Below are 12770 nucleotides of genomic sequence, written 5' to 3' on the forward strand. Positions count from 1 at the left end.
AACCTCTTCCACACAAGAACAGGTGAAGAGAAGAGCATGACAAAACAGAAGAAGTAAGTGATTGCACAGAGAAGGTGCAAAGAACCTTTCCCTTAAAACTAAATGTTCATGTTGAATATGGTAGATAACAGTCTTACCTCTTTTAAAATGAATCTCTTGAATACTCAGTAAGATAATAAATTTTTGACAACTAATGTAATTACTGCACATGTCACATACAATAAATGGAATCCTAAGGCTAAGCATTGATTTGATATGGACACCCAGGACATATGCTAAAGCTATAAACCTTTGTGATGGAGGCACTAAAGAATCAAAACGATGCAATGAAATGAAAAGGTACCCAAATGAAAACCACATGGATTAACACTAACAATAACTGTACAATCACACATGTATTAAAAGTTAATGAACTTACTCTACAGCCCTACTTTTCATGCAATTTCCCCAACATTCGGTGCAAAAGATGTCCGCTGTTTGGAAGAAGCAAAGTGAAATTGTGTACAATATGATAAAGTTGACATTTCATCATATTTCACTTGCATTCACCCATTAAAAATTAAAGCACAATACTGTACATTACTTGGAATTAATGTTGAATAAACAGTACCTACATGAATAATAGCTGATGCTTCCCATTCACTTGGGTATGTTTCTGGTACACTGTGAGTAATTACATCTGCGAATATCACACTTTTCCCGCCTTGTGGGCAGTTTTTGCACACTGTACAACTGGGAACCCAACTACTGCACATAGACAAGCAGTACTATATACTTTTTTTAATATGTTGCTTTGATAGTTTAAAAACTGTACAATAACGAAAACTGAAGTTAACCCTTTTAAGATTTTGGGGGGGGTGACAAAATCCATGTGTATGGCAAATCACACTTGCACCTATTATGGAAATAGCAAAGCTATTTAGTTTTCATAATATAAAAGTGGTTTTGTTGTTGTTTTGATGGTGAATACCTGTACCATAATGTAGTACTGTATGTTCCAAAATGAAAACCAACAATCAGTAAACATCAAAATGCCTTTCCACAGGTGTTAATATTGGAATCTCAAAGGGTTAAGAAATAGGAAGCAAGAGCATGTGACAACCGAAGTTGAGAGAATCTCAAAAAAATATAGTGTGGCAAGATTCCTGGACCATCAACAATAGTATGGTACAAACAGATGCAATTAAACCATCATTATGAAGGCAGTGGGTGCCATATATAGCAGATGCATTGAGCAAGTGAAGGTACTACACCATAAAACAATATCTTGAGTGAAGACAAAGGTATGCATGTCAGAAGAATCTGAAATAAATGTTGGGATCATCAAGGATCAGCACAGCTCTCCTGTTTTCATTAGTAATGGAGGAAAAGTTTCAAGGAAGTAAAGATATGAGTGACCTCTTGGAACTGCTGTATTATGATGACTTGATGGTGAAGAGTAAGAATCAAGCTTTAGGTATGTTCAACAGATGAAAGAATGAATGAATGAAGACAAGGGCACTGAAACTCAGTGTAAGGAAAACTTAAGGGCACTGAAAATCAGTGTAAGGAAAACTTGAAATGTGTTGACTGCAAACTGCATAATGGCGAGGGTATGTAGATGCTGTGAGCGCAGTGTAGGGTTGATTACAACACCATGAACTCTGAGTAACAAACTGGTGTCACTACAGTGCAATGGTTAGAGTGCACTGGGAAGATTATACATTATCACAAATATTAATATTAAGTAACAGAGAGGAAGTTTTGAGATTCTAGAAAAAATGTTGAACTCTAAAGGGTTTAGGTAACTCGGGCAGATGATGAGAACGGGAAAGGAGCAGTTAGAAGTTGCACATGTGGGATGACCCTCCAAAAAATGGAGAAGGGATCCATAAGACCTTTTGGGCCACAGGAAAATTTGTTTGGAAAGTTTACAAGAAATGCTAATTATACAAGAACTGAAAAACTCATTACAGATCAAACCCTTAAAGGGAAAACCACAAATGAATGATGTAGTATCCATATGAAATATATAGTGGAAAAATCTCGAGAAGTAAAAGTCACTCAGAAATGATGTAGTCAGGTACCATACCGAAGATAGAAATGCATGTAATTTGACTGATGTTCAATACTCATCATGTACATTACATATTTTCACTTCTTCCCTGACTATCAGTAATTTTCTTCTAATACCGTACTGTAAGGAAAGCAAATCTAAAAAACTGATTCTAAACTGACTTTCGGTGATTAAAAGCAGAAGTGTCACTAGAAAAAACAAATTATCTTCCCTACAATGTCATAGACCTGTAAACTTTACATAGTATTCTACAGAGAACAATAAATGATATCAAGCACTTGGTAATGGTTAAATTGTGTTCATTTTAGAGCTTAATTTATAAGACTATACCTTCTTTGCTCCAAGTGTTTGCATCCTTGATTGACGCCTCTCCTGGACAACAGTTTCACGCCTCTCGGCTAATGCTTTGATGGTCTCTCGTCGCATACTCAGTCTCCGCATATTGCCCAAAACAGGGGTTTCTGTAGAGTTAAATGCAATGCTTACAAAGATACAAGAAAAATTAATACCAAAAAAGCTAAAGTACCTTAAGCAAACCCTCATGAATATTCAGAGAAATTAATTTTTGCAACAAAAAGGAAATTTTGCCTCTTAAGTACAGCATACTGCTCTGTCCTCATAAAAATGATGAACTTAAGTTCTGCTGTTGCAAACATTTCATGGTTTGCACTTGAAATTAGTATTATTTTTCAGACAAATGCATGACATACTGCAAATTTTTATATAATGAACAAATCTTGAGGGCACTTTTGCACAGTGGACTACAAGGGCACTGACCTGCTTCATTGCCATTTTCAGCAGCCTCAGCTGAAATACTGAAGAATCGCTTTTTGAAAGCCACATCCAACGTTCCAATGGCCTGCTTCTTTTGAGCATGACGTGCCAGATTATGGATTGTCTTCCGCCTTCCTAGCTGTCCGTCATTGGCACTATCACTATCATAATCATCCTCTATACCTTTGAGTTTCTGCAACTGTCTCACAATATCAACAGCATTCCTTTGGATAAATGCATCCTCTGTGACATCCTCTGACTGCAATTAAAAAAGCTAATTAATACAAGTGAACAGTGAAGTAGTTAAAAATTTACTTTTGTGTAAAACTAGTGACACTTTTTCAGAAGGATCAATTTATATATATATATTAATATGGGTTCTTTAGTGCAGAATGAAATTACAGTATACAGTAGAGTACATGTTTCTTGCCTTCTTATTGCAGCAGGTGAGTTCAGTGGATGCAAGAATGTGGGAGATGGTACCAAAACGATGGAACAACATAGCTACAAACTGAATGACTAAAATGAGGGCAAAGAAGAACACAAAGACAAGACCAATTGGTTCCAGTTGTAGATATTCCTCACTGATGAGTACCTGGTAAAGATGAAATCAGTTAGTTTTCTGGGAAGGAGGGATTTTAGTGTTCTGTATGTAGTCTTAAAACTTTCTTTTTCAAGTTTTACAGAATGTGAAGAGAATCATTTTAACTGACTGGTCACAATATGTAACCTTTCCAATACAACTTAGTATATGATTCCTTCTCAAAATAAAATACTTGGAAATCTTGTTTACAGTTCAACAGTTTCATATGATTAGGAGAGACTTCTTTAAAAAAAAAGTGAATCATCACAATATATAACATGTATGCCAAAAATCTGATTAACTGGATTAAGTTCCACAGTAGGAAAAAAGAAACATATAGGAAAAAGTACCCCGTGAAAGTTAATGTTACCTCTATCATACCAAAAAAAGGTAAAACTACAGAGAAACTAATCATATTAAGTTGCACAAGTATCCAGTAAATCTTATAAATTCTTCCCATGCACATAAAAGAGAAAAGGATATTATTTAACTCATTTCATTCATATGCTAGAAGTAACTAGTTGTATCACTAAAATGTCCATGCAGACAAAAATTATCACCATGCATCTTGCACAGTGGAGAGAGGGATGCTAAATTCTGAAAGGTTAATGAATTTTATTTTCTTCAGATAATTACATGTACTGCAGTACAATATGGAGTGAAAATCTTCAATAATTAGTCATATCTTTCCCAATTATACTGCACAGAGAATTTTGTACTTCATTGGTAAGATTTATCTAGACTAATTTACTAAAAAATGAAAACAAAGGTACACCAATTACTTGCCTGCCTCAATTTTAACCAACATTCATATGCTTTTACACAATACATTGTTTAAACTGTCCCTTAACTATTAAACAAAATTTGTAGCAGACCCTTCAAGATTCCAAACGGTTTTGGTGAAGTGTTTTTCTGCCACTGGGTATCTGTTTCTCTTTTATTTCAATCTTTCAACAGTGCAAGGAGGTATTTTTAATTTATGTTAATTAACGAAAAAAATTTTATTGTTTACCATATTGATTTTAGGTACTCGAACTTCTTTAATTTGATTTTTTTAAAAGCTTGAGCCTGTAACTAATAAGAGGCAAATGAGCAGATGAATTCAACCCCAGTTATGTTAAGAAAGACTTGCACAAGTCAGCTGGTTTGAGGATACCAATGCTCAATAGCATTTAAGTATCCAGGCTTGCAAGTACCACGGACCTCACTGGACTGACAACTTTATGGTTTCTGGGAGGTACTGTATTTGGTAATGTATACAGTAAGATGATGACGACTGCCTTATTATGGCAGATCGGGTGAGGTGAAACAGAGATTACTCAGTATTGGATGGGTGCCAAGGAGCGAGATTAGAATAGACTACACTGGACAAAGAATGGACTGACATGAGCTAAATCTGGACGAGAGATGGTCCAGGATGGGATGGTCTTTTTTTATTTTCTCCATCAAGGAGAACAGTCCTAAGGGAGACACAGAAAAAGACAAAATAAAAGGTGACAAACAGATGGACAACAGCAGTCGTGAATAATAAAAAAAAAAGGTGATACTGTACTGACACATCAGGTGACTGTACAATACCGGATGCAAAGGCAATCCTCACTCATCTTTGACGACTGTGGTGGAAGATAAGAAACATGGTCAACAGAATGCTGAGAGGTTCGTCAAAAGGAAGTTTTAACTGATGTCATCATAATTATCAGATTTTGTCATCCTCTAAGGATTTACTGTACTAGAGTGCAGAAGGAGAATGTGACTATGTTTAGATGGGGTGCTAAATTTTTTTTATTTGTATGATCCCTTTTATTAACATTAACTTTTTTTTATGAAATACATACCAGCAGTGTGCTATAAGAGGATGGTATTATTAACAACTGGTGGCAATTACAGTACATAGTTCTGGAATCTTGAAATACCCTGCTCCATTATTTGATTAATAGGAAAAGGCTATTGTAAAACAATGGTTTGTGCATAAGGAAAATTAAAATTGTCTCCATGGAATAATTTGCAATACAGTAATTCCAAAAAGGTAACTTGGACTGCAATGCATGATTTTTTAAAAATTATATACCGAGAATCTGCATGCAGATATTATAGTGGCATTATCAACCTCAATCTGAGTGCAAAACCCCTGAAATTGTATCACTTGGGAACACATTTTTATTATATCTGCAGTATTACAGTAGAATTTTTTAAGGTAAATTTTCCAAATTCAAGGTCTTCAATGAAATAGAATAATTTTTATTTAGTATTTTTTTTTATATCAAATAGAAAATAATTCTGGGATATGAGTTGTTGAATTTTATGCACTTCATTCAACTGGACTTGAGATTTCAGTTTCTAATGAGGTACTGTATTAAGAAACAGTGTTTTGCACTCACCACGTAAAAAACAAGGCCTTACTAGGTCAGGCATTTAAGAAATGAGGCAATTTTACTCAGCTCTATAAAGGATCACTGATTTATCATAACATTTTATCACTGAAATTATGCACCTTTTTGGTGGCTTTGGCAATGTTCAGTAGAATTATTCCTACCAATATATGTGATTTCCACATAGACTTTAATTATTGTTATATATGCTTGCCAGTCTCTTTAAGTTTACTGTACAAAGATTGTGTTGTGACTACTGACTAATATCACACTATAGTGTATAGTCTAAACACAGGTTCAAGTCAAGAGTTCTGAGACTGTAAGATTTAGCCCTTATATGCTTCAAAGAATTCAGTACAGTACTGAAATTGAAAATTGTGGGAATCAATTAAATAATATACTGAAGTCAATATGATCAAATAACTATTTTGTCAGTTTAGTCTGGAAATGTTCATGCTGGGTCAGTGCTAGTAAGGTCATGCAGGGTCTGAAATGTTAAAGCCAGTCAACCAATTCCAAATGCCTGAAGGTGATGCAGGGAAGAAGGAATGGATGGTAGGCAGCCTTCCCTTTCTCAGCTCTTTATAGTGCTAGAGGGGCACTAGGAACTGCCATAGATATTTAAGTGGAAAAAGGTAGTAGTAGTAATTCTCAGGTGCCACAGCTAGCAGGAGAAAGGAGTGGGGATGGCATTCTGACTTCAGGTCAGTTTACCTCCTGAGTTTCTGGTATAAAGGTGATGTTTTCCTTGACGCCCAGTGGCCAGTCGATGTGAAGGTTATCCTTGTTCAGTTGGAGAAGGAATACAATGAGGACAAAGAGCGCGTTCAGCATGAAGAATCCAAAGAAGGATTTGTTCCTAAGTTCCTTTAACTCCACCTCGACTTTTTTCTGTTCGGAAGACGCACCACACTCATCATAGAATACAGTCATGGTTACTTAAATCTACATGGCCTCAGCCTACCTACCTCACTGGTCTCTTCGATGAAGGTGATATTGGTCTTCACACCCAATGGCCAATCAATATGAATAGTGTCTTTGTTCAACTGGAGCAGGAAGACAATAAGAACAAAGATAGCATTCATCATACTGAAGGAGAAGACAGCTATATTTCGAAGCTCCTTTAATTCTTGCTGCACTTTTTTCTAAAGGTGAAGAGAAGTGGAAGAGGGAGAGGGATTAGTAGAGACATGCCCAACCCCTGGTCAAGATCTGCACCATTCTGATTCAGATCACCCATTTATGAAGATTGTTATAAGGACAGGCAAGAAAAGTACAGATGACACTAAATACAGTGATCAAGAAATGAAACATTAACAACCATTTCCCCTGGAACCATAATGAAAATACAGTAATTTATCCTACCCAGTAAGTGAAATACATCACCTAAGTGGGCTACTTAATTTGAACTTAAGGGGGCTCTAAACCGAAAAACTTCGAAAAAAACGTATTTTGAAAAACCCAATATTTCCAGTCTTTAAACATTCAAAAATCACGAGGAAGTATGGAAAATCTATTTGGGCGCCTATAATAGCGTGTAGAGGCGTTTAAAGGGACAGCGTCGTAACCTTTTAAAGAGGGGGGCGTGGCGCTTTCGAACCAGTGCTGCGCGGTAATAGAGATTATATTCGTTCATTTTACATTTGCTGGTTACGCCATTATGTCTTAAATTTCTGGAGGTTACTGGCAACTCTGCCAAGTTCGGCAAGCTGTAGCGAGTGACTGTGTGAGTCAGTTACTCTGTAGCGAATCGCTTGCATTAGAGAAAAGATGTACGTCACTTTGCTCCTGCAGGCATCCGCTATCTAGCATGAATTACGCTATTTTTTGGGCTGTTTTCCTGTTACTTTTTTCTTTGGTAATGAAAGGAAAAGCACTCGGAGTGAAGCACTTGAAGTAGCATGAAAATTACAGTGGTGCTAGATGCCACCTCATTGTAAATAGGAGCCCCTAATTAATTGTTAATATTTATCTAAATTGTTGATTAGCCGCCCACAGTATCACTACATATTGATGAGTTTTATGCCAGGAAATTACAAAATTCAAGACAGAAATAAGTATGTTACAGGTTTTTCCAAACTTTAAACGTCCGTAGCAAAAAACTAATTTTTTAAAATTCAAATATTCATAAAAAATCAATTTTTCACCATATTTACATGAAACTGCTCATGCTTATTCATATTAGTAGTAAATTTATACAGACATTTTGTTTTTTGGTAAATTAAAAATTGACTGTGTTACTTGGAACCAAATACAGAAAATCCGTAATTTCCGTGACATCACTCTGGGCAGCCATCTTGTGAACACTATATTTCATGATATTGGAGGAAATACCAAAAAAACAAAAATGTTATGAAATTTGTATTATGTATAAGAATATCCATGCCAAATTTCGTGTCTCTAGCACAAACAATAAAGCCACCAGGATATTTTTAGATTAATGGTTCTATTTTTAGCATATGACGTCACAGCGTCGTGATTTCATGGTATCATGCCTACACAATGTCAGAAATCATATTTAGCATGTTCCACGAAAGTTTCGAGTCAAAATATCAAATACTTTTTTTTTTAGAGAATTTTTTTCAACTCTGGGTTGTGAGCCCCCTTAAAAGAATCAAGTCCATCTACTACAGTATACTGTATACTATTAACTATAACCTCCTAATGTGCACATACAAAATCCTAAGAACACTGATAAAAAAAAAAATTAAAATTAATGACTGCATGGTTTACAGAATGAAAAAGTACCTTACACTATCCCAGTAAGTTTTAACTTTTCATATGATTCCAGATGTTGAGAAAATAATTTTATGGCTTCTTTCTATATTCACAAAAATTAAGCAGCCAGTTAATTATTTTTTCACATTAAAATAATGGCATCCACTGTGTGGAAAAATTAAATTTGTAAAAATCCCTCATTGCAACAAAATAACTGAATTCTTAGAATAGCAACTGCAATGATCACTGACCTAAACATCACCAGACTTGTATTAGTCTGATGGCAAATAACATATGTATGACATACAGTACACTGTAACTTTATTTGTAATATAGGCCTAAACAGATTCTAATGATGTAGTAAAACATGTAATGAGTGCCCTGCTGTGTTAACTGGCCAAGACGGTATATACTGTGTGTACAGTGCAAAATTTACTGGAGTGATAAGGTATGTATTTTATATCATTACAATGCCTAAAGAGTATAATTATTAATTGTTCTGTTGTTGTACACATTGAGAATTCTCAACATCAGCTTTATACAAAAGTTCACTACTATCCTATTTGTACAGTAAGTCATTTTTCCGATAAAGCTTGGTGCAGTGATCCTAATAAAGATCAACCAAATTACCGTGAAAATTCAATCTCAAATTAACTTGAATTTTCCTTCTACTACTTGGTAGTAGTTTTTCTGTCATGCATCTTTGGCTGCGTGCAAGTATTAGCTAGAAACCTTCAATGGGAATATTTTTTTGCATAATTGGTTATGAAACTTTTGAACTTTACTGGGAATGTGTCATTGTGAGAAAACGGAAGACCCATTTTAAAACTATACTCTGAGCTGATGTTTTCTACCATATTCATGAATGCATAAAAAAAAATTGCTCCAGTTGACAATGACTATGAAAATAATATTTACATAACATAGGAAAGAGCAATCTTAACTTTTGATTAGTTAAAGGCAATAGATTGCATATCATCCCATACATAGAATAGAAGAGATTATTATTTTGAAGAGAAGGTTCAGGTGAATTTGCAGATGAGTTGTTAAGGATCATAAACCCTTCCATATGCTCGCTAAGGAAAGTGGTCTTATTTATGTAACGAAGTAATTCCCATTACCAATGACTGCATTTATAGAAGAACATGCAGTGACACATATATGTAATACATGCATTGTAACCAGACGTTTATCTGAAGTTAGCTCTAAGGAAGATGATCAGCACCATTCCTGGAAATTCAAAGCCTTTCTTGTCACCATTTGGCCCTTGGATGTGTTGACGTATCGTTATGAGTTTTAAGTGAAAGATGTCTCTTAAATTCCAAAGCTAAAATCACTGAAGAAAAAATGTGAATAGAAACGATTCTACATTAGATTAAAAACATCCTTCTTCATATCAGTTTTAGTTCTTATACATAAATGCAAGACTGTATGCACATTTAATTTAGGAGATGATGTTTTGTACAACATAATTAATTAATATGTAGCTGAGCAAATGTTGAAATATACTATGTATGGAACAGAATACTTTTCAAAAGCAGTGCAATATTTCACCATTCCTGAGTTGTACACAACTTCTTACTGCTTAATTGTTTAGAGCTTGAATGCAAGCACATAAAGAAAGGTAAAAATTCATTTATCAAGACTGTATTGGTATAATACGTTGCAAATAAAATTCTTCATCCTTGAAAAACTTCCACTGCCTTCAAAATTTAAAGCCATGAACTACTTTACTCAAATACTGTACAGTACTTAAAGATTAAACCATACTATCTGGAACTATTCTGAAATCAAGTAAGAGAATCATTATGTTCTAGGCTAATTTTGTTTGTGAAACAAATGTTTGTCATAAAATAATAAATAGAAATATTACTTAATACATGTGCATTTGACCATGAATACATAAGAGAATACATTTCCGTGACCCTTTTCCCTGATGTTAAAATCTATAAATAACTGTGGATAATTTTATAGTCTTTAGTCAGACTGTCATTCCATCAAAGTACACCTAATTGTAAATACAACACCACATTGTATAGAATATTTTTTCAATCTAGTTGATGTTTTTCAAAGATCAAATCCAATTAAGAACTGAAACATTTTGGCTCAATGGACTGGCTGTATTACCCTGTGATTGGTATTATTACTGTCCCCACACAAGAGCCAACAAATTCTTGGGATCCTATGTGTCAGTAAGGCAAGTTATAAAATGCAATGTTACCTAACTCTGCACTACGTTGTTTCATGAAAGTGTGGGAGATTAGTTTTTACAGTGTACCAGTTTCTTTGCACCAGCAGTTTTAATTCAGTTACATTGTCTTTATCAATATCTGTAATGCTTCTTTAAATTTTTCATTCTCTAGGCACAGACTGATTTAACCGAGACCATTTATTGGTAAAATACTTCTAGTGTATATATCTTGATAACTTCATTAATATAAACAATATTTTTATTACCTTATGATACTGGTAAAACTTCAAATGGCTGAATAGTTTGTAATTACAATTATGAATTACAAGATTTCATGCATACTGAGAACAATTTAATGTTAAAACAGAAATTTCTGTGCACTATCTAAATGAGCATAAAAATAAATATAATGTATAAATATTTCATACTAAGCTTATGTTAAAAGGAACTACAGTACTATGCATTGTCCACATATAATTGCTGAAAAGTTTACGCTTCTCTTTTCTGTGGTAAAAGTAACATGAAATATATTGAAGAGCACTTTTAGCATTTTATTTAATGAAGGTAAACACTACTTATTGTGCTCAATATGACCATAATAACTGTGTGGCTAAGGCAAGGGCATATAATGGCAACTCTAGCATGGATGTAGTGTTAAAACCTAAAGCACACAGAACTATATTAATGCATCTAAATGTCTACATGAGTTTGTAAAAAATTTATTTATTAAAATACTTTAAACATTAACAAATTTTGTAATAAACTAATGTTTGATTTATGCTGCTGATGAAGTACAGTTTATACACAACAAAGCTATAATGTTTCATTAGAGATAAAACTCTATTGTAAAAACATTGTGAAAACATACCTGTTCATTTGCATTTTTGTCCAAGGGATACAAATATTTTTCAATAAGGTCCTTGAAGAACTGTACCTCAACACCTGGCATGTAATCTACTTCTCCTCTTTTCAAAGCTTTGTCTTCCATCCAGTATGGATTCACAAGATCATCTCTCTCCTCTTTTGGACCTTTGTGTATAAATAAACAGAAATAATTTAGTCATGAAAAATTACCGGAAGAATCACACGCACAGAAAAAGCCATACCTTTTATACAATAAGGATTCTCAATGTCATCTCTTCCATGGACGTAAGAATGAACAAATATTTATTATTAAACTGCATTTTTATCATAAAATCTGAAAACTTAGAAATGCATTTCATAATTACAATGATGTCTAACCCTGACGCAGCCACTGATAAACTGTCAACTTACCTGACCGTTCACTTTCACTGTCGCTAAATTCATCATCCAGATTTTCATGGACCGAGTTATTACCATCTGGACGCATGGAATTGCGTGGCTGAATTGTTGAGCGTCTTCGAGAGCTTGGTTGTATACCCATGTGTCTGTAAGAATATTTGTAAACACACTGTTTATCAGCTAGTAAATGTTAATTTATGTGTATTTTAGGAGACAAAACAATACTAACAATGTTTCATATTGAGTACATGAAGCATACATTGTTTTGTTACACATATGGCTAAACCGAAAGCACAGCAGTTCATAAAAAGGCTACCTGGTGGGGGGAGTCATTATTATTACATGTAAGTTGTTCATCCCTACTTACGACTCGATATTTTCAAAACGTTTCTTGAGGATTTCCAAAGAGTTGGCAATACTGGCCAATTGTTGTTGCTCATTGCTAGGCTTTGGATGTACACAGCACATAAGCTTGAAAAGCCCAGCAAAAGAAAATTCAATGGAACCCTCGTCTTCATCAGCAGAAGGATCTCTGTGAAGGAAGCCAAGAAATCCTTCTTTCTTCTTCATTTTCTTAGCTTCCTCTGCTGCTTTGCGTTCTGCTTCAAGTTCCTATGTTTAATTATAAAGAATGTTATAAACGTTATGGAATACTGAAGTTTTCTATACAGTCATCAATATTATGATTAATTAAAACTTCATGTCAGAATGGAATAAAATTGAAAAATAAGTAAACTGGCAGATAATGCATTTTTACATATTTTCCCATATCAAATCATAATTCTATCACGTATTGATCATTTACTCTATAGTAAT

The 12770-nt window shown here is 34.3% G+C and overlaps 1 protein-coding gene across 1 annotated transcript in view; it reads right to left on the bottom strand.

Annotated features, from left to right (window-relative positions):
- Window positions 1–12770, bottom strand: part of LOC136828971 (chitin synthase chs-2-like) — a 101408-nt gene that overhangs the window by 3607 nt on the left and 85031 nt on the right. The window contains 7 exon segments of the mRNA XM_067087369.1: window positions 2387–2517; window positions 2834–3089; window positions 3261–3425; window positions 6751–6927; window positions 11560–11720; window positions 11967–12100; window positions 12322–12566. Coding sequence (XP_066943470.1) covers window positions 2387–2517; window positions 2834–3089; window positions 3261–3425; window positions 6751–6927; window positions 11560–11720; window positions 11967–12100; window positions 12322–12566 — 1269 coding nt within the window.

This window comes from Macrobrachium rosenbergii, chromosome 43 (assembly GCF_040412425.1).
Source record: "Macrobrachium rosenbergii isolate ZJJX-2024 chromosome 43, ASM4041242v1, whole genome shotgun sequence".
NCBI lineage: Eukaryota > Metazoa > Arthropoda > Malacostraca > Decapoda > Palaemonidae > Macrobrachium > Macrobrachium rosenbergii.